Source organism: Mastomys coucha, unplaced genomic scaffold (genome assembly GCF_008632895.1).
Source record: "Mastomys coucha isolate ucsf_1 unplaced genomic scaffold, UCSF_Mcou_1 pScaffold22, whole genome shotgun sequence".
Lineage (NCBI taxonomy): Eukaryota > Metazoa > Chordata > Mammalia > Rodentia > Muridae > Mastomys > Mastomys coucha.
Window position 1 is genome coordinate 46,401,386 of NW_022196905.1, and position 23,333 is coordinate 46,424,718.

At 41.2% G+C, this 23,333-nt stretch overlaps 1 protein-coding gene across 2 annotated transcripts in view; it reads left to right on the forward strand.

Moving 5' to 3' along the window:
* The window catches only part of Pi4k2b (phosphatidylinositol 4-kinase type 2 beta), a 34,621-nt gene extending 22,741 nt beyond the window's left edge, over positions 1–11,880 (forward strand). For both annotated transcript variants that reach the window (XM_031342281.1, XM_031342282.1), the window contains exons 8-10: positions 2,389–2,522; positions 3,936–3,995; positions 10,131–11,880. In XM_031342281.1, coding sequence (XP_031198141.1) covers positions 2,389–2,522; positions 3,936–3,995; positions 10,131–10,304 — 368 coding nt within the window. In that variant the 3' untranslated portion in view covers positions 10,305–11,880. The remainder of the gene's footprint in view (positions 1–2,388; positions 2,523–3,935; positions 3,996–10,130) is intronic.
* The last annotated feature ends 11,453 nt before the right edge of the window (positions 11,881–23,333 follow it).

Consider the following 23,333-nt stretch of genomic DNA (forward strand, 5'->3'; position numbering starts at 1 on the left):
CACATTGTTACTACTTTCTTTGTGATTATAAATATAATCAATACAAAGGACTGTATTCGAAATAATATGGGCATAAAGTTTCCTATGTTTGTTCATTAAAACTTGTTATTAGTCCTAGAATGCCCTCAACGTGTCTTACTTAATTTGTTAGCTTTTGAGAGGCCATAACTGATTCTTCTAAAAAGATTTATTTATTTTTATTTATATGAGTACACTGCAGCTGTCTTCAGACACACACTAGAAGAGTGTATCGATTCCATTACAGATGGCTGTGAGCCACCATGTGGTTGCTGGGAATTGAACTCAGGACCTCTGGCAGAGCAGTCATTGCTCTTAACCACTGAGCTATCTCTCCAGCCCATAACTTTTTTTTTTTTTTAAATGAATTTCTTCTGTCTTTTGATTTTGTGTTTCATATGCAAAAGACTTAGTATTTATTATTCCCAGGTTCATCTTTGTAAAATGTAGTACACTTTATTGTTCTCAGTGGTTTCTCCATTTTTTTCTGCTGTAATGTTTCTTCATCACCTTTTATTTTGTTAACAAAATAAAACTATAACAGGTTGTTATTCTATACTTTTGTTTTTAACTTCCACCATTCTGTTTTAGGTATATGACATGAAACATCAGCTGATTTCTTTTAAGCCAATCTGAGTCATTTAATAGGTAGCTTTAACGTGTCAGTGAATTTGGAGTTAACTATCTTTTTAATTTACCATAAACTCTGATTTGTTTACTTTTCTTTCCTGTGTTTTGTGGAACTTATGTGAAATGTCTGTGGTTGCCTTTTATTTTCCCACTAATCATTGGAAACCTATATGCAAATTGTTTTTTTAAAGTGGTAGGTTTGTAAATCTCCCATAAAACATCTGGCAAGTTTTGCCAAACATGCGGTTGGGGAACAAGGGTCTGGAGCTTACAGAAGAATTGGTATTAAGGGTGTAGGGATGTTTTAGCTGTCATCTTTATAGTGAAAGCCATGACTTTATTTACTGTCATCCAGGGAAATCATGGAGAACAAACACCATTGCCTAATACAATGCCAGCAGCATAAATACTCAATAAAAGTTTGATGAGTGCCCAATGAATGAAGGGAAAGGGGGACTAATAGAATCTTGGGAACAGTAGCATTAAAAGAAGGCAGAGAAAGCCAGCAGAGATGAGGAGTACCTTCTTTACTAGACAGAAAGAGAACCAAGAGAGTGGTATCCACAAAGGCACAATGGAAGAACTTCATAATAGGGATGAGACATGGCACATCACTGAGGTTAAGTAGCCTGACTGCACTTGGGCTGCGAAAGAGAGGCAGGCCTGGAGGTGCTGGAAGGGGTGGATGCTGAAGGACAGGGATTGGAAGAAGAAAGAGACAAAGAATAATAGCTTAGAGGAACGTGGGTCATACATGTAAAACACATGTAAAATACATGTAAATACATGAAAATACATGTAAAATACATGTAAAACATGTAAGTCTCACACCAGGCAAAGAGGTGGATAGAAATAAGAGTGACCCTAAGGGCAGTTGACTTTTCTAATTGCCATGCCTTACTGAAGCAATATAAAGGAGAAGGAATTTGTTCTGTCTCATGGTTAAGGGGACACAGTCCATCTTACTAGGGAGTGGATAGTAGAGGAAATGTTAAAAGCATGAGGCAGGCCTGTGCCTTCATGGTGGTGCTCCTATAATCCAAGATCCCAGAGGCAGAAGCAAGTGGATCTCTGAGTTCAGGGCCAGCTTGGTCTGTATAACATGTTCCAGGATAAGTAGGGCTATAACAAGAAACTATTGTAGGGGAGGGGGACAGAAGCATGAGGCAGATACTTTGCATTTTAACTATTTAACTATAATTCCCCCATGGATCCACTCCTACAGCCTTACAGCTGCTGTTTAAGCCCCATGTCCAGAAGGTTCCACAGCTTCACAAACGTAACAGATGTTCAAACACATGATGTGAGGGACATTTCACATTCAAACCATAATAAGTAGAGTTATCCGGTTAATGATTCTAGAATCTACCTGTGTCTACTCTCTAGAGGATTCCACTGATCTGCTAAGTTCCCACCACTTTCTTAACCCCAAATGTGATGTGTTCTGATACAGTTTTTCAAGATAGGGCTGTTTGAATTAGGCTCATTATCAAATCCCACCACTTTATTGTGTGAAGCACAGAAACAGAACAAGTCCAGACGAGCCCTTCCCGTGCCTTGGCATCCTGACTGGTCATCTGAGCCTGGAGTCTGAATGGCTTGTATTGTAAAGGATGGTGTGTTTTAAGAGTTTCTTTTTCCTTTATTTGGGAGAGGCTGGGAGTTACAGGAAAGAACTGGATAAATGTGAGTCTCAACTAGCTGATACTCACAACTCATTAACATGTGTTTTCCCACTAGATCCATTTCACTGGGCTTGGCTTCCTCAAGCAAAAGTCCCTTTTTCTGAAGAAACTCGAAACTTGGTTCTACCCTATATTTCTGACATGAACTTTGTACAAGACTTGTGTGAAGATCTTTATGAACTTTTTAAGGTAAACATGTTTAATTTGGACAGTGTTTCAGCTTCACAGGTATACATTTATTGTTTTCCATGTTAAATTTTACTTTTTATTTTAATTTCTTTGATGCTAAGGATTGAACTGAGGGTCTTTGGCATGCTGTACAAGAATTTGATCACTGAGCTCATCCTCAGCTACCGTATTGTTTTGAATGGCCATTAGGACTGTAGGACAGGCTGCCGTAAGAAGGGGCCACAGGCTGGGCCACTCATCCAATGCTCAAGTCTTCCTCAGTTTAGGGGCTAGAGGTCGGAGGTCAGGCTGGGGGCGTGGTCAGCTTCGGGGAGGCTTTCTTCCAGTTTGTGTTCCATTGACTTCTCACTCACTACATCACCCCTCAGAGACCTTCCGCACGTCTAAATGCTGTAACCTCACACTGGAGACACATAAGCCTTTTCCCCATAATAAACACCATGCTTTTTTATTTATATTTAATTCTAAACATATAATATCCTGCAACACTATTTTTATCATCTAACTATTGGTGAAGTTAATGTTGAGAAAAATCAAGTTCATTGCCCAAATTTGGACGTAAATAGAGATCTGTCTTATATCAGCATTTAAAAAATATTATTTATCTTTTAGTATACCGGTGTTTAGTCTGTATGGGAATCTGTGTCCTGTGGCAGGGCCATGGGGGCGTGGCACAGACACTTGAAGAGACCAGAAGAGGGTTGTGAACAGCCATGTTGGTGCTAGGACTCAAACTGCCAGAGCAGCCAGTGTTCTTAACCACTGAGTCATCTCTCCAGCCCTAACTTGATTTTTATTTAGTACCAATAGCTCACTCTTGGCCACAGGTGGACACATGCATGCATAGTGCTTAGAGGAAAAAACTAGGCAAATGTTTTTCCATGCATTAATTTTTACAATAGTTAGTTTTGATTGTCAAAGAAAATGCGGTTTTTAAAAATAGGCTACAATAAACTTCATTTGCTTACTTGTGCTAATAGCATAGTCTGGTACAATAGAGAGGAATTAACAATTTTGCTTTTATAATACATTTGTAAAGTTATATTTACTGAGTATTATTAAATCAAGACTTTTTTTCAAGTTGGATTTTTTTTAACCAAATTACTCTTTAGATTGTAATGTATATTTTGTGACCTAATAGGATTTAATTCTTATAAAAAGCCTAAACTCATTGACTCATATTAAATTCTTTTTGGAAAAGTAGGGGGGAGGGTATGAGCAAATAAATTTTTTCTTGTTCTGGGCCTCTCCAAAACTACATCAGATTAAAACAGGCTTTTTCTCATGGCTTCAGTAGGGGAACTTAGGCCTTATTTACTATGTAGAAGGGTTTGTTTGTTTTAAAATTTGGTATTTGTTTTAAAGGTGTTGGTATTGGGAACTATATTAACCTCTTCCCCCTTTCTGTAACAGACTGACAAAGGATTTGACAGAGCTGCTTTCGAAAGTCAGATGTCTGTGATGAGAGGCCAGGTAGGTTACTGTTTGTTATTGTTTGTTGAGAAGATGGTCTCCTTGAGACAGTTACCATCTTTCCCCACTGTGACGTAGGTAGTGTGGCTCCTAGTAGTCCCTGTCATACTGCACCTAGATAATGGCAGGCAATGATGCTGAGATTGATTTAAGTAGGACTGCATCTCTATTGCCCTATAAATTGGCTATTTCCTCTTGTATGTTGTCTGTTTAGCCAGTTGTTTGCTCAGTGTAATTACCTTCTGTCTTGCACAGTGTATGTAGGCAAACATTCTCCCACTGTACTACATTCTCAGCCCCATTTGTCCCATTTTGCTGTCTATTTTCTGTGTGTTTCTGTTTTTCTTCCTCAGATACACTTGCATGAACATTTCTATACCACATTCTTTTTGCCAGTAGGTAATTTTCCACCTGGAACACAGGCATCTTTTCTAGAGCAGTCCCATCCACGGGGTTGAGTGCCCACAGTGAAAGAACTGCATAATTTCAGCTCAGTCTTTGCATGCTCCCACAGCACGTGCACTTGAGATAAAGTCCTAGGTCTGATGTGTGTGCCTGAAGCTCTTGCTCACTCACAGCAATAGCGCCTGCTTCAGCTGATTTCCAGAAGGAAGATTTGAGATGAAAACTGGTTTTAGTGACTCCAAACTAATGTCCTTATCCTAAAAGCATATATTTAACATAACAGAGCTATTTGATACTGTTGTTGTGTCAAAGATGAGTCTAAGTTTTGCACTGACTATTGTATTTTAAGTAGTGGTATAATGGTAACTGTAATTCATCAGATTTTTACAGATGTAACTAGTAAGAGAGCTAGAGTGCAGAAGCTCTTAAGAGCTAAGGCATGAATCTCTGTAGGAGAGATTGCAGAAGTTAGGAGCTTAGCGTTAAAGAAGAGTTGTGATAGAATGGATGTAATTGAAGGGGAACTCTTACCCTGGCCTGCTTCTATGCACTCTCTGAAACTGTGTGAGGTTTTATGTTTATGTGTGTGTTGAGTGAGGGACAGGTAGGACTCAGTCTGAGCAGCAGGATCCCTAATGGTAAAGAGGCTGTGGAGAGGTGAAGCAGGACGGTCTTGCCCATGTCCTTCACAGGTGAGTCAGGGCCAGGGAGCCCAGCTAGGAGGCTGCCATGTCAATAGAAGGGGGAGGGGGGACCAGTGCTTAGATAGCAGAGGGTTATCCTCCCCAAACAGATTGGAACCACATGTTCAGGTAAGAAAGAATTAAGGCCTGATTTAACTTTTGCTTGAAACAAATTAACTTGGTGTATGAGTGGGGTTCATCTTCTAGATTTCTATCTCTGAGCATATAGGACAGTCTGCTCTTATCCTCTTGAGATCTGTCCAAAGTTCTCAAGCAGACACCTGAAACCAAGCACTGTAGACAAATAACCTATGATGAAATTTGATCAGCAATGACAGTAAGAAAATGAAATAATTATAACAGTATTCTGAAATTTACCAGTTTCCCGTTTTTTAAATTTGCCTTTCAAGAAATTTAAATTGAGGTTGACTGTGATAGGTAACTGAAACCCATAGATAAGAGGGAACTTTTGTGTATTTATTTTTGGAGTGTCATTTTAAATTCAAATTGTTATAAACAATTTTGTAAGTTTCATTTGTGGATTGAAGTTCACACAAAAGGAATATAATAATAATAACAACCACCACCACCGCCACCCCCACCCCCACCCCAACCCCCCCTACCTGAGAAGGTGATCACATTGAGTTCTGAAGTTAGATAAGGCAGTTGGTATCTGCCTTCTCAAGTTCATTTATTTGTAGCTTCTTATTCACAAAGAAGTTAACTATTAGAAAAATAGATGCAGTAGAGATGCACCTTACAGTGTACATTCATAACCTCAGTACTCTGGAGGCTGAGGCAGAAGGATCCTCCATTCAAGATCAGTAGGGACCACTAGCAGGATCTTATCTCTCAGAGAGGGAGGGAGAGGGAGGGTGGTACGGGATAGGTCAAGATATGAAGAAAGAAAAGAATAAAATGGTAGTGTTTGATCACATAATTTGATTTGATATCCTGATTTTACTTCTTACATGTATGCGTATTGATATGTATATACAGGCACATGTGTGTGCATGCATGTAGAAGCCTGAGATAGACATCAGGCATCTTCCTTGGTTGCTTTCCTCCTTACATATTGAGCATATTGAGACAGGTCCTCTCCTAGCCCCAGGAACCTGCTTTTTCCTAATCTGGCTGGCCAGCTTGCTTTGGGGCTCTCCTGTCTTTGCTTTTCTTGCATGTGAAAGTGGGCTGTGAGCCTACCCTGCTCTGTGTGGATCTGGGACTCCAGTCTCTGTCTGGTCCTCAAGCTTGCATGGCAAGTGTATTAGTCAGTGAGCCATCTCCCAGACTCAGTTTTCTAGTTTTAATTTGATTTTAAACTTTCTGATAGCCAAAAAGCATAATGTATTTTGACCATGAACCTGGTTGTGTAGCTCTCTAATTTTAGCTTTTTTTTTTTCTTTTGTTTTTTTGAGACAGGGTTTCTCTGTGTAGCCCTGGCTGTCCTGGAACTCACTCTGTAGACCAAGCTGACCTCAAACTCAGAAATCTGTCTGCCTCTGCCTTCCAAGTGCTGGGATTAAAGAGCTTTTTTTTAAAACAACAACAACAACAACAACAAAAAAAAAAACTATTCTAAAAAGGAATTAGTCTTTCCTTTACACTAAATTTCCACTAGAAAATGGTGCTCATCAGTAACAACAAAATAGCCATGGTTTTATGTGTTCCACACACAACACCTTCATTCCATCCCTGCCCTGAGCTAAGAGGCGTGTGCTTTCTGTAAGCTCATTCATTCCCTCTCCAGTAATTTTTTTGTTGTTTTGTTTTTGTCTTGTGGGGTTTTTTTTGTGTTTGTTTGTTTGTTTGTTTGTTTGAAACAGTCTTTCTGTGTAGCCCTGATTATCTTGTAACTCGGTATTTAGACCAGACTAGCCTGGAACCTACAGGAGATCCACCGGCCTCTGCCTCCAGGAACTATGACAAAGTGGTGGGCACAGTACAAATCACATAACAAAGCTAGCAGGAGGATCCAGGCATGGTGGGAGGGGCTAGGTGTGGTGGCACACTTCTTTATTTCTGCAGAAGCAGGCAGATAGAGCTCTGTGAGTTTGAGGCCAGCCTGTCTGGGCTACATAACAAGTTCCAGGACAGCCAGGGATACCTAGTGAGCCTTATATCTGGGTTAAATCCTCTGGTCCCCACGTGTTGGAAAGAGAGAACTGACTTCTGCAGGCTGTCCTCTGACTTTCAGTACATTCCTGTAGTAGCGTGCACATGATAAACAAACTAAAATTAAAAAAAGTTGGTTTTAAAATCAACATGTTGACTACTGTGAAATTAAGCAGAAGTAGCATATTTGTGGTTTTATGTATGCAATGTCATAATTTTGTTAGCTGAAGTGTGAAGATCTGTGAGGAAACCAATCATTGCATCTACCTTTACCATTACTGAGACCTTACCAGGCATCATATCACTGCAGAAGTCTAGTTTTTCCTCTTTTTTTTTTTTTGGTTTTGGTTTTAGTTTTTGTTTGTTTGTTTGTTTGTTTTGTTTTGTTTTGTTTTTTCGAGACAGGGTTTCTCTGTGTAGCCCTGGCTGTCCTGGAACTCACTCTGTAGACCAGGCTGGCCTCGAACTCAGAAATCCACCTGCCTCTGCCTCCCAAGTGCTGGGATTAAAGGTGAGTGCCAACACCGCCCGGCTAGTTTTTCCTCTTGACTGTAGCATTTGTTCCATTTTTTAAAGATACAACTTCCAGGTTGGTGAGATGACTAGGAGAGTGAGCATACTTGCTGCCAAACATGATGACCCAAGTACAATTCTTGGAACCTATGTGGTGGAGAGAACCAACTCCCTCTAGTTGTCCCTTCTAGTTTCCACATGTGTGCCATTGCACGCTCAAATGCGCGCACACAGACACACACAAAATGAGTGTTTTAAAAATAATTCTCTTGGACTTGTGCATATAGTATTAGCTTGCATACCAGATGAACAGTGAGAAGAGCAGGTGGTGAGTCAGGGTGAGATTGATTAGAGGTAGGGAGGTGGTGTGTGCAATGATACTTTGTGGCCATTTGCTCACATGGCCTTTGTTTCGGTTTTGAGTTCTTCTAGGGTGCACATGGTTTTCCCTCCTGTTCAGTTCCTGTCCCAACACGGGAGGGGGTTGCTCTGTAAAGGCTGCTCTAGTAATAAATGCAAGACTATCCAGTGTCTTCTGAATTCCCAGGGAATACTAACAGTCAAGACAAGTAAGGATTGAGTTCTTTCTGCTGCTATATAATGATCTGAAAATTGCTATTATGTAATTTTCATTTTCTTGTACCTTTCTGTCTTTCAGGTTCTCTGTAGCAATCTTGTGTTTTTTTATAGAGTCCAGCAATATCATGCATTACTTAAAATGGTATATTTGGATTAACATGCTTGGGACAGATTTTTGTTTTGGGGTTTTTTGTTTTGTTTTGTTTTTTGTTTTTCCTCAAGACTGGCTCTCCTGGAACTTCCTCTGCAGAGTTCCACCTGCCTCTGCCTCTCTAGTGCTGGGACTAAGGTGGCAGTGCATGCCAACACCTAGCATTGGTATAGAATTTTTAAAATCCAAGCTAATTAGAAAAAACTTGACAGAAATTTTTTATGTAATCATGGTGATCCACATTTTTTTAGGTGCATGGAATGGACAGTGCTTATAAACTTAAATTTTGTAAGTTGTTACATGATAGCCTAGGAACTTTTAAAGACATTCTAAAATATAATCTAACTATAATTGCTAGTAATGACTTATTTCCCTGATATATTAAATAGCTGAAATAGTTGAGTCTAGAAATGCATCTGATTCATGCTATTCAAAGTCCTATCAAGTTTGCTCATGCGGGTCTTCCTGTTGAAGCTTACTTTTCAAAGGAACCAGAGACATGCATAGCATGTGTGTGTCAGATGATTTCTAGATGCCTGAAGGGGAGGTAATGATATGCCTAAAACACAAAATAAGGAATGTCTTCTACTATGCAGGAAAAAGGAAGCTGAATTATTACAGTTGTACCTATGGTGCAGACTTGGTGGCACACATCTTTAACCCTAGCACTCAGGAGGCAGTAGTAGGTGGATTTCTGAGCTGGAGGCCAGCCTGGTCTACATAGCTGAGTTCTAGGACATCAAGGACTACATAGAAAACATTAACAAAATTAGAGCTGGCAGAGTGATGCACACCTTTAATTCTAGCATTCAGAGGCAGAGGACAGAGGATCTTTCCAAGTTTGAAGCCAGCCTCATCTACATAGCAAGTTCTAGGTCAGCCAGACCTACAGAATGAGACACTGACACACTGTCTGCCTCCCCAAATATATGAACAAAGGTGTAACTTAGCTATCAGCTATGAATTGAGGTTCATAGACATACCTGCATGCCCCAAAGTAGAAATTCTAAGATTTTGAATGCGCACAGATTATATGTATATATTATATACAGTACACACATATATACTGTATGTATATAGTAATAAACCAATAAGGTATCTATACATGTGCATATATATCATTCTTAAATACATATTATATATGCATATTTATATATTACTTATTCTGGTTTTGTTTTTCCTATTTAAAAGTAGGGTTTTAAAAACTTTTTTTTAAAATGGATGACTTTCTGACTTGTCTCATCTACTTGGGCCTGCTTCATGTTTTTCCCTTCTAATGTACAATTTACCTGTTAGTGTTTAATGATCCCTGTCCTCTGCTAAAATGAAGGTAGAAAGTATGTGTATTTATTTCAATAGTCATGTCCCAATACACAGAAGAAAAACCTCTTGGAAACAGTAGGAAGGTAGTAACTTTATTTGTTGAATAAGTGAGTCATAAGGCAAGCATTTAAAATAGTATTTAAGTTTTCTATCAATGGACTGTACGTAGCCTTTTGATTTCTTTAGTCTTTGATTTCACTAGTGCTGGACATCAGCACATTCTGCAGTAGTTTAAAATTCCAGTTGGTAGAAGCTATTTTATTTCATTCTAATCCTGTGTATCCATGTGTTTTTAAGTGTATATACATATGGTACACATTTATAGCACTTATTCAAAATTAATGAGAGTCTCTTGTCTTTCCACAGATCTTAAACCTCACTCAGGCACTGAGAGATGGGAAGAGTCCTATGCAGCTGGCACAGATGCCATGTGTGATCGTGGAGTGCAGCAAAAGTGGTAGCCAGGGCCGTGTGGTACACCTGGGCAGCTCCTTCACCCAGACGGTTCACTGCAGGAAGCCGTTCTTTTCCTCCTGGTAGCAGATGTAAGGGGAATAGCTGTGTGGTGTTACTGTACTGATAAAATATTACAGTGATGTAAATCTGCTGCTGAGAGCACCAGTCACCAAAACCTCAAATAATTCAAGTCTTTAAATATATAGAAAATAAGACTATATTTTGAATGTAATCAAAAGTTTACGATTTTTTGTCCAAATAATTAAATTTCTATTTCAGGGAAGAAGTACTATTATCTCCAATATTGTATTTTTATAGAAAAAAATGTATTTTATGTTGTTATTACTTTAAAAAGTAACTTCATGGTTTACACATGCTAGCATGACTGTAGTTCTATAGAATTCCAGCTAGAATTCCTGTGTTGACTTTGCGTACAGGAACATTTTATATATACTTTTTAAGCATGAGAAGAATCTTCTTGCATTCATTCCAAAAGACTTCTGAGAATGGCCAAGCCAGAAATTGCTCTTACAGACTCCCGAGAGAGCAGCCAGGGATGGTGAAGCAGTTCCACCTTCATTTCCAGAGCTGCTGTGTGAAAACTGGAATCAAGTGCCCAAAGGTGATCATTACCAGGAACCTGAAGGTTAAGTTCTGCCTCAGTGACAGACGACTATATTAAGTTTTGAATTTTGATATATTTGTTGATGAATTTTATTCTGTTTAAGTGAAGGGGGAAGAAATCTAAAGACAGCTCCCCTCCTTTTTAAAAAACAGGAAATAACTAAGAATGGATTGGAATAATATGAAATTAAGGTAGATCTCCAGTATTTTAAAATTACAACATTGCCCTAAAAATTGTTTTCTTTTTCACATATGGGATCAAATAATTGAAAACATTAATCTTTATCAGTTGTGTACTGCAGTTAGTGGGAAATATCACTTCAAAGTAAGCCATCCCCTGAAGTGTATACTGAAGTCAGGAACACATTGCTCAGGCACACCCGGGGCATCTGGAGCTTGATCTCACTGCTCACTTTTAAGTTGCTGTCTTATGATTTTTTTAATGAGCTATTTTTGTATGAAAAGGTGGTTATATCCAGGTGCTTAAATTAAGGTGTGGCAGACAGTCTCTCTTCCATCTTTACCTGCGCCTTGGTGGATGTAGGAGGGAGCATACCACTGCGCCAGGAGCCAGTTGGAAGGACACCTGCGTCCTCCTACCTCTTCTGACCTCCCTTTAGCTGGGGTTTGCAATAATGGGAACCTAACTGGAATATCAAACTATACCACCACCTGTTGGTAAATACTAGTCATTGATTTGTGCCTTTCCAAGATGTCTTCTGCAAGAGAGGGCATACTTGCCTCTGCTGTGGTACGGCTTTCACAAACGATTTTCTTTTCATTGTTTTAAAAATTGCTATATTAATTTTTATAACGGAGAACCCAGTAAATTGCTACTGTTTTATAGTCTAAAATGGAAATAGTTTAAGACTATTTTTAAATGTCTGACCATGTTAGAATAGTTGGGGTATTTAAAAATTACAAGTAAAAGTACATTCATGAACTTAATTCTTATTTAAATATTGTGGGTTTTTTAATGAGCATATTTATATTGTCAAATATGATAAGCAAACGGAATAAAAATCATTGTCTTGAGGCTCCATTGTTCCTGTGTATTAAATGTTTAGAATGTTTCTAGTTCTGTTACAAACAAGAGGTAACTCGGGGTGAACGGGCTTGTTCTGGCTTACCTGTGGGATGGTAAGCAGTCACTGTGGGGAAGGCATGGACACCAGAAATGGAGGCCCTTGGTCACACCACACCCACAGGAAGGAGGCAGACTGGGCAGGGCAGGGACTGAGTTAGAAAAACTAACAAAAACAAAAAGCAAAAACCTCAAGGCCTATCCTCATGACCCTCTTCAAGACCCACCCCTAGTTGGGGACAAAGTATTAAAACACAGATTCCTAAAAGGGAACATTGCACATTAAGTCATTGGGCCACTGAACTGCTTCCTGAGGAGCCTGCCCTTGCAGTGCTTAAAGAAGCACTGCAAACTGGAGACATGTTAATGAAAATGACACCATTCTCTTTAAGGTAGAGTACTGTGCTAGTAAGCAAAACCTTACTGAGAACAAAGCATGCTTTAATGAGGCTACATCTTCAGGATCTAAATGTGACAGACAAGCGGCTCACAGATCTTATACAGCCAGCTGCTTCCCCTATGTTGCTTGGGCAGCTTGTCCAGACATGGGCCAGAGATTCTTAAGTACTATTCAACCTTTACATACCTGCTAGCTTAAATGCAATTAGCCCTATAGGCCCTTAGGGAGGGGCAGTCTTGGAGGTGTGGCTCATTGGAGGAGGTATGGCCTTGTTGGAGGCCTTCTATCACTGGGGGTGAGCTTTGAGGTCAAATATGCTCAAGCTATGACCAGTGTTGCACCCAACTGTAAGCTAGCCCCAGTTAAACATTTTCCTTTATAAGAATTGCTTTGATCCTGGTATCTCTTCACAGCAATAGAACACAAACTACGATAGCGTGCTCTTTTCAGTCAGAAGGTGACAGAAACTTAAACTTGATGGTTTCTAAGAACCCCTGAGAGTGTTATTGTCTCAGATGTGGAAGGGTCAGTAACCAGTTAGGAAAAGCTTGCCTGGCCTTCAGTTGGTAGCTTGGCAGCTAGCAGAGGGATCTGCGGAAAGGAACAAGGGTGCCCAGATGTCTGGGTGACTGGGAGGAATTGCACTGGACAGAAACCATCTCAATAATAAGCAAGGGCTGGCAGGTAAAGAAAAGGTTTCAGTGCTGATGAGCCAGCAGATTTACCCTGACAAGGGAAGCATTGTTAGTAAATAGAGGAGAGGGCCCCAAACCATGGAGCTAAGAAACAGGCCTGGCCCACATTCATTCCCTGCACAAGAAACCTTAAAAAAAAAAAAATTAATAGGAAAACTTACCTCGATTAAACATGACAACAACTTTCAACATGGTCTCAAAAACCACAAAGTAATAATCTGATGGCAACATACTCACAAGTGATGAGAACGTCACAGACTGAGCAGTGAAGCAGAAGAAATAGTAAGCTGGTTTTTTAGGAGTGTATTCCTATGCTTTCCCAGGTTGGTCTCCACCTTGCAGTCCTTCTGCCTCCCCAGTAGCTAAGGTCCATAGTTATACATGGTACCACATCTAGCTCAATCGAATATTTAAAGGCACAGCTGAAGGAATTATAAGAAGCACCAACAGAGAACAATAGGTCCATAGTTATACATGGCACCACATCTACCTCAAGCGATTATTTAAAGGCACAGCTGAAGGAATTAGAAGAAGCAACAACAGAGAACATCATCACATTAAAACCAGATCTTAAGGAAGCAGGGAAGCCACAGAGGCAAGCTTTTGAATACATGAGAGCTGACAGCTCAAAGGAAATACTAGGGATAAAGATCTATTTCAGAAATAAAATAGAACAGGAGCAAACAGACTACACAAAAGATTGGGTCAAGGCTGGAGAGATGGCTCAGCGATTAAGAGCACTGACTGCTCTTTCAGAGGTCCTGCGTTCAATTCCCCGCAACCACATGGTGGCTCACAAAAATCTGTAATAGGATCTGATGCCCTCTTCTGGTATGTCTAAGAACATTGATGTACTCACATAAAGTAAATAAAACAACAACAACAACAACAGACCGGGGCAAAACCAGTGAGTGTTGAAATGTCTATAGATTATTAGCCATACATCTCTAGCTTGCAAGTCTTGTCAGGTTTCAGTGAAATATACACGAGCCCCACATGTTCCTTTGTGGAGGCTCAGAGAATCCATTTCCTTTTAGCTTAGGCCACTCATTCCTTAGCTGCAGCCTGTCACCGTCCTTTACTGTTTTTGTGGCATTCACACTTGAGCCGAGGGTTTTACGCACACTAAGCAAGTTCTTTTCCATAAGCTATGTTTCCAGTGCCCATTTTATTTTATTGACGGGATCTCACTAAGTTGTGTTGCAGGATATTTTGATCACACTGCGAACCCCCGAGATTGTGGTATTTACTGGAAAAGCCTCTTTCTAGTTGTGGTGTGGCTCAGCTTTAGCACACACCTTTAATCCCTCTGGCTAGAAAGCAGACACACCCTTAGTATACACCTTTAATCCCAAACAATAAAGGTAAAGTGACTTTGAAGAAGCAAGTGTTTGAAAGTGGTGTCTAATTGAGTGGCAGACAAAGTGATGAATCAGAAAGGTTTTGCAGAATAGGCCAGCCCAACTCTCAGGAGACCAGAGAGGAAGGAGAGGCTACTTGAGAACAGCACAGAGAAAAAAGGGAAGGGAGGCAGTAAGTATCAGAGGCTGAAATTCTAGACCTAGGTGAGATTGTGCAGAGGCTAGAAGCTTCCAGGACTAGGCCTAGGTTAGAGGACGGAGGCAGTGAGCCTCGGAGAGGACAATGGATTCAGGTGAGTTAACGTTAGCTGCCATGTTGTCATAGCCCAGGCAGGCCTTACACTTATCCTTTTTGTTTCAGTCTCTGAGTGGGCTGCGAGTGCAAGAGTGTGGCTCTACAGCAGGCACGAGCTATACAGGGCCCATCTAGGTAGAATACTGTCTTGTGTGTGTGTGTTCATGGCTGTGTGCAGGTTTAGGAGTTGATTATAGCGCAGTGATAGAGCTATGCCTTGCATACTCAAGTCTCTACATTCAATTTTCAGTCTTAACACAAAATAAGATATCTTCACATGAACAGAGAGATTAAAGGTTACTTCCCAAATTTATCAGTTAGACACAAACTACTGTGACTTCTTGGTTAACATTGAGAAGGTAGTTTTTGAAGTGCATATGAAAAATGCTTTGGCCAAAATAACTGGAAAGGAATGGTTGTTGGAAGTATTTTACTGTGTCTCAAACTTTGAAAGCTGTTGCTAGGCAGTGTGGTACTGATAGAACCATATTCTTAGTAGAGAATTCACAAGGAAGCCTTAGCCCTCTGGTAAACTGATTTTTAATAAAGATACCAAGGTAATTCAGCAGAGAAGGAGTCTTTCCAACAAAGATACACACAGTAGTAACCAGGTAACAGACGGTGCATATGTCACCACCCAGGTGCCCTTTGCCTCATGGACAGACCTACAAGAATTTGTAAATGCCAGGCACAGAACATTCCTGTAATCCCAAGAGGGATTACACCTGTGAGCCAGAGGCAAGGAGATCACAAGTACAGTGGCCTGCCTGCACTGTGTACTGGGACTCTTTCTCCACCAATGAAAGAAAACTGAAAGTTCTAGAAGCAAATAGAGGGTCTTGTTGACCGTCTTAGTTAGGATTTCTATTGCAGTGATAAAACATTACCAAACACAGCTCCGGAAAGAAAGGGCTCACTTCATCTTACATATCCACATCACGGTCCCTCACTGAAGGATGTCAAGGCAGGAATGCATCTGTGTTACTGCATAAAAGGAATATGTGCAAAAATAGATTCCTTGGAGTAAGTAGATTTCTTGGCGTATGGTGACAAAAACAAAACAAACAAACAAAAAAACAAAGCTGTTGTAAACTTATTCTCTTACCTGACAACAAAGAGTTGATGTGGGATTTTGAAGAAAAGGCCTTTGTGGTCTCTGGGAAGAGATTTAGGCAGGCATGACCCCATCAGGACATTTCAAAAGGTGTCGGTTCAGGTTCCTTGTGCCTGGGTCTGGTCTTTGAAAAACTAGTCTAGCGGTTGTGGTGGCTGCGGCTCCTGGGAGCCTTCTTGCTGCTCCTTTAGATTTGAACATTGAGAGCACGTGATTTCAATGAGCGACAGCTAAACTCTAAAGAGGAAGAGAGTTTCTTTTTCCTTTGACATCGGCAGATATCTCACTGGAAGGCTTTAGAAGCTCCAGGTGATACCAGCAAAGAGCAGGCAGCTTCCCCAGCCTTGGGGAGGGGAAGGGTATGGGGCGTGGGGTGGGGTTTAGGGACTTGGGGGGTGGGGATGGGGTGAAAAAGTTATATAAACATTCAGGGAAAGGCCTAGGAAACTGGTCTAACAAGACATAGGTGTCTGGTGCCACTAGGGTGAATGGCACTGCCTTTTATCTTCCGATGGTTTAGGGGGCATCCTCTACTACTTAGAGTAGAGGGGGAGCACACAGAAACCACATGCTGGTTCAGGCCAGAGTGGCAACTGCCTAGCTTGGTTACTAAACAGTTTAGCATCTGGCTGCCCCTTGCTCTCTGCCTTCAAGGAGATGGGAGTGCATGCTGGCTGAGATGTCTAGCTAAAATGCTGTCATCTTCCCGGGACAGTTTCTGCTTTGCTTGTCTGCACAGCAGGTATGATGACCTCCTTGTCAAATCTCAAAAGTCTCCAGTGCAGGCTGAGTTGCCAGCATTTAATGCAGGAATTTGGTATACATTCTGGAGGAGCTAAGGAGAAGGCCTCTGACTGAGCAAAGAAGCCAAAGAAACTACAGTGGAGACTATACCCAGTGGAGCCAGGGAGCTTGGGCATGCTGTGTATGTATCGGTTCGTGGATTTTAAGCGTCCACAGATGTGAACAAACTCACTTTTACTTATCTATTCCAAGTGCTACCTGGTGCAGATCTTTTATTTCCCTAGATGCTATGCTAGAGTTTTCCAGGCTCGACAGGACACCATCTGTTCCTGTGGATCCCTTCCTTGCTCTCTGCTGATTGGCTGAACATTATGGCTGTGTTGAAAGTCCTGTTACTCCTCAGTTTCCGTTGCTTCCTACCGACAGCAGACACAGCAGAAGAAAGAGGCGAGGGCCTCCAGCTTTAGTAGTCACCTTTGGAGAGCACACACATTTTAACAATACTCACCCAAGTGCCTGTGTGTCCCCATTTTAAATTCATTTTTACCTAGAGTTTCTGACCTGAGGGCTTGGCATGATTTCCTGAGCCCCGATGAAGACTTCATGTCTGTTATCTCATTTGGGAGTTGCAAGGAGAAGTTTTGCACAAGCAAGCAATTTAACAGATGATAAGACAAATTAGCTGGGGTATCTTGACTTCGGGTTCCTAGAACAGAGCTGGGTAGTTTTCCAAGGGGCTTTCCATCAGCAGCTGATCAAATGCTAGTCAAGCCTAAAATGGCCTCAGCAAGAATACAAGATGGAGGAGTCTCTGTGCTGTCTTTCCCTGTCACCGTTTCCAGAAACGACTATCTCTCCTTGGTTCTGTGTGATGGCTAATTTGTGTTTTAAATTTAAATCACTATATTTAAGAGATCTTGTTAAATACCTCTAACTTGTAAGCCCCACTTGCCCAAGGACTAATAACTTCCTGGAATGCTGGTGGCCGTTCATATGTGAGAACCAGTTGCATCTTTTTACTTCTGTAAAAAAGCATGGTTGCACTAATTGCACAGGATGTGTGCTTGATCACACATAGGCTGGAAGCACATCAGGGGGTATGCTTGCTCCTGATTGGATGGAGGTAGGAAGTACATATCCTTGTGGTTTTCTTTATAAGTCCTGGTCTAATTCAGTGCCATACTCTGGGAATCCTGGGTATGGACCTGGCCAGTATTTAATAAAGCTTGCCTCAAATTTGGCTGGAAATTGTGATAGGTTTAATTCTCATCTTGGGGGGGATTAACATCTGTAGAACAGAGAGGAAATAGCACTCACTGTCACCAGTCCCAAGGTCAATCAGACTCCTTGCTGGTTTCGCTTACCACACAATTTAGAAAACGGCCTTTCTATGAAACCTCCCTCAACACCCCACTTGATTGTGACTTCTGATTCCAGTGAGGACCCTGCATGCCACACAGGTGATGTTTGATTCTTTTCCCAGAAGAGTTATGTGTTATTATCCCATATACACTCAGAAAAGCGTTATTTATACATGGGAAAAGAGGTCAGAAAGCTTTGCGTATGAGAGAGCAGGATATGGGCCAAGGTCCCTCTGACTCAGTCCTACTGTTTTCTCCTGCCTGAATTACACTGAATTGGCCCTGGGGTTCCTACTTCTGGGGGAACCTCCTCATAAAACAAAGCTTTGCAAACCTCCTTGACTCTCTTCAAATGAAATCCATAGTTACTGAGGAACGGTAATTTTTTTTTTCTCCTTCTTCCTCCTTCCAAGCAAGGAGGTTGCTTTGAATTCATATCAAAGCAGAAGATGACCTTGGACTCGATTTCTCTACCTCTTCCTCTCAAATGCTGGAACCATAGGCTTGTATTGCCATGCCCAGTTATTGGGGGGATTAAATTTAGGACTTTGTGCATGCTGGGTAAGCATGCTACCAACAGAGCTGCATGCCTAGCCTCTAGACACCTAATTTCAAATAAAATAAATGAATGAACAGACTACTTCTAATATAAGCTCAAGATTCTCTTATCATCCTCATTTGGGGGTCTGGGTGAGGGAGGAGTTTGGGCTCAGACATTTTGAAACCCATTTCTGCTAATATCAACCATTGTATTTCTCAGGGACTGTCTGGACAAAGCATTAACTGTGTGCATGTTATGCTAGTAATAAATTATATGCTTTACTGTTTCAGTTTTACAATACGTAGTACAAGTGTATCTCTATAATATACAATATAAAAGGATTCCTAGCTGCCCCTCCTGTCTCCTGTCAGTTCCCTGACTCAAGACAGGACACCAAGCTTAGTCTGCCTCTCCCTCTGCATGGTCTTTGTCTCTATACTCTCTGTGTTGTCTCCAATGTCCTCTTCTAAGGGTTCTGCTGTCTTAGGTACTTTTCTATTGCAGTAACAAACCACAATGACCAAGAACAACGTATAAAGGAAAGCATTTGAGGTTCACGATTCCAAAGGGTGTTAGAGTCCGTGGCAGGGAGCATGGCAGCAGGGATTGTGTGGAGCAGTAGTAAAGAGTTTATATTTGATCTACAAGCACAAGACAGACACTGGGAACCGTGTGGGGTTTTTCTTTTTCTGTGTGGTGGTGGTTCTTGTTAGTTTCTTTTTGAGACAGGGTACCTCTACCTGGAACTCATTGTCCTTTGAACTCACCAAAAAAGACCAGACTGGCTCAAACGGCCAGCAATCTACTTGCCTCTACCTCCTAAGTACTCGATTAAATGTGTGTACCACTATGCCCAGTTTTGGTGTGGAATTTTCAAACCATACAGCCCATGCCCAGGTATACCTCTCCTCCAAGGTTATTCTTACTAATCCATCTTTAACAGTTCCACCAGCTGAGGACCAAGTATTCAAATATATGGACCCATCAGAGCTATTCTCATTCAAACACCACAGATACCCTTAGAATCACTGGCTATCTACCTTTAACCTACCACCATATTCTCAGCTTGATGAACAACCTCGGTATTTCTGAAAAGACTAACTCAAAGGAAGTTAGTATGAGTTTTAGATGGACGGGAGTCTTGGAGAACACCTTCAGCCCACCATTTGTACAGCTCTCCTTTGTAGCAGATTTCTTTATCTTGAGGTTCCATTTTAAATGTCTACAGGGGACAATCACTTTCATAAATGAGTCCTATTTCTTCCCACCCTTCTGCCCAGCTCTCTTTCCAGAAAGGTTTTGCGGGCAGGAAGTAGGGACTGGGCTGCTCTTTCAGATTTGATGAAAAGTCTCTTGGAAACTTCCATATCCGCAGGGCTGGGTTTTTTTTTTTTTTTTTGTGGGAGCCAGAGTCTCCTGCACACCAGGCAGTCACTCTACCATGGAATCGTATTCTCCCATTTAGGAATGTTCTGGCTTTCTACAGACCCACTTCATGGGATTTTTGCCCAGCACATCAGACATGCTAAGGTGAAGGCCATGTGTGATGGCACATGCCTGTAATCCCAAGATTTAAGAGACTGAAGCAAGAAGATGGCCACAAGTTTGAAGTCAGGCTGGGTTACAGTAGTGCATTCCAGACCAGCCAGTGATACTCAGGAGACATTGTCTCTAAAAACAAAAACAATCAAAACACAACAAAAGAGTGAGCTCTCAAGGGCTCAGAAGTGGCAGTCCTGGGATGTGTAGCTCTGCAGTGTTCTCACTGTTTTTCAAAGATCTCAGAAATCTATAGTTTCTTTGCATCCCATGCCTTCCCAAATAAGCATCACAGTTAGGACTTTTCACAGCTGGGGAGGAAAGCAGAGAGAGGACACCTAGGGGGCTTCCTGACCAGCTCTGCAGGGCATCAGAGTCCAGATGTGAGCACTGCAGGATGTTTGAACAGGATGTCTGAGAGGGAGAGTAGAAGAGCACAGAAAGAGAGGAAGGAGGCAGTTTCACTGGGACAGTTGTACAGAGACAGGTGCAGAGAGAACAAGCTAGACACAGGTGAAGACAGAATGAGCCAGAGAATGAGAAGGAGCCAGAAGATTAAAACAGATTGCCAAAGTTAGTATGAGGTCAAGCAGAGCCATTCAGGAGAGGCCAAAAGAGAAACCAGATTGAATCAGTCAGCTTGGAAAGGCGTTTGTGAGCCAGATATGCCTAGTTAAATAGGCAGCTAGAGTTCAGAAAGAACAAGAAAGGGTGAGTTTATTCACCAAGAAGTCTCAGAGGCTGAAAATATTCAAGGCCTAGATAAGTTTATATAGAGGCTAGAAGCTTCCAGGACCAGGCCTAGGTTAGCATATTGACACTTATAATCCTCCCAGACAATTGGATAGACAAATAAAAAGTTCTTTATACTGGGCAGCAGTGTCATATGCCTTTAATTCCAGCACTTAGGAGGCAGAGGCAGGCGGATTTCTGAGTTCAAGGCCAGCCTGGTCTACAGAGTGAGTTCCAGGACAGCCAGGGCTATACAGAGAAACCCTGTCTCGATAAAACAAGCAACAACAACAAAAGAGTCCTCGCCAAACTTCAGTGGCGGTATTACATATATTCACAACCTCAAATTTGTAATCAAATAGAATACGAACATTTGGCCAGTTGGCAGTTCCTTCATAGTGACTGAGTTTATTTCTGATGTGAGGAATCAAGGGTCACTAAAACACATTAAAAAGAATTCATGTACATTGATGTGGAGTTTTAGGGACGATAAATTTTCCTGAATATAAATGCCATTACTATTTTTTTAAGGGCAAGTGTCCAGAGGATGGCTGGGATGAAAGTACACTTGAACAAACAAACAAATTAATAAAATAACAAAAATTTATTAAGATAAAAGGCTTAGCATTTAGGGTGAATTTTTATAAAAGGTATCCTAGCTGGGCAGTGATGGCGCCCGTCTTTAATCCCAGCACTTGGGAGGCAGAGGCAGGTGGATGTCTGAGTTTGAGGCCAGCCTGGTCTACAGAGTTCCAGGACAGCCAGGGCTACACAGAGAAACCCTGTCTTGAAAAAAACCAAAGAAACAACAACAACAAAAAAAAACCAAAAAAAAAAAAAATTCTTTACATTTTAAAGCAGTAAAGCATAAGACTGCTGAGATCATATTCTACTGGGAACCTGGAAGATTTGGGGCAGGCTGACAGGCAGAGAGCTACCTGTGGGAGAGAATGCAGGGCAAGGTTTGAGTCTCGAATGGAAAGGGATGCCACAGTGTCAGTCACTGGTGCTTGTGATTGACAGGGACCAAGGTTTCTCACCCAGAAGATAGAGAAGATGCTAAGACTTCCTCTACAAAAGATCTGCTTTCATCCATAGTGTCTGAAGGAGACTTGGGGATTGGAGTTCTCTGAGGATAATGGGATAGACTTCCTAGTGCTTGTAGGAGTTCACCCATTTGTCCAGAGAGTCTGTAGGAGGAGTTTCTGAATTCCTTGGGTCTTAGTCTTAGGACCAAGTTCTGAGTGACAAGACATGCAGCCAGAGTCCACCCCAGTGCTCAGGTCTATTTTCACTTTTCATCAGAATCCCCCCAACCCTGCTTGCAAGGATTTCAGAGTATCTCTGCACCCAGGATTTCCCAGCATGAAGTAAAGACACATTAGGCAATAACCACACTCATAACTTACAGATGATTATCACAACCCTGCTAGCAAATAAAACAGAGATGTCTAGCAACGATAGCTCATAGCATTCCAGTTACTGATGGGATATGTACATACTTGTCCCAATTAGCCCCTAGGACTTTGGTGATGTTGTGTCCCTTCCCAGTTGTTTGGGTTTTACTCTAATGTTTATGCAATAAAACTCCCTAGTGGCACAGTTTATAGAATCCATGCCTGTTGTGAGCTGGTGAATAACTCACTGTGTGCCTAAATATAAGGTGTGGGCTTTTCTTACCAGAGTTTTCCCTCAGAGAAGACTGCATCATTCTTGAAGGCTGCTTTATTATAATTATGCAGTGCCTCCTCATGTACCTTATTCAGATCAGTGTGTGTGGGTGTGTGTGTGTGTGCGCGCTATGTTAGGAGTGTTACAATGACATGTTCTGCAGTTTCATTGACAACCAGATGTATGTACGTATGAACCTTGACTACTACTACCACCACTTGGAATTGGATAGACCGATCTCTCCCACTCTGTCACTTCCTTCTAAAATTATTTTAGCCATTTCTTTGCCTTCTCCTTTGAAATTCAGAATAATACTTTGTATAACTGGCTGAAGTTTTGCTAGACATCGCACTAAATCTGTCTGTACTAAACCTGGGCAGGGCTGGCATCTTTACTGTGTTCCGTTTCCCATATAATGAACACACTATGCTTCCACATTTATTTAGATCTCTCTTATTTTTTTTCAGCAACATTTTCCAGTTTTTTGCTCAAGAGACCTGTGTACATTAAACAATTACATGCTTGTTTTATTTGGAAATTCTAAGTGGTATTCTAAATTTTATGTTTAGATGATCACTGCTAGTGTACAGATATGACTAATTTAGTATGTTAGTCTCATATCCTGAAACTTACCAAACTCAAGTTAATCTAGAAGTTATACAAAAAAAAGTGTACATTCTTTGATATTTTGTACATAGACAACTGCCACTGGCAAATGGGGACACTCTTTTACTGATGTACACATGATAACGAAAATTCAATAATCATGTGCAAGAGTAAATGTTACGTGAGCTCCAGGCATGGTGATGCATGTTTGTAACCCTAGCATTTGGGAGGTAGAGGGAAAAGATCAGGAGTTCCAGGTCATACTCTGCAACTGGGGAGTTAGAGGCCAGCCTGGACTCCATGAAACCCTGTCACAGAAGAGAAGAGAAGAGGAGAGGAGGGGAGG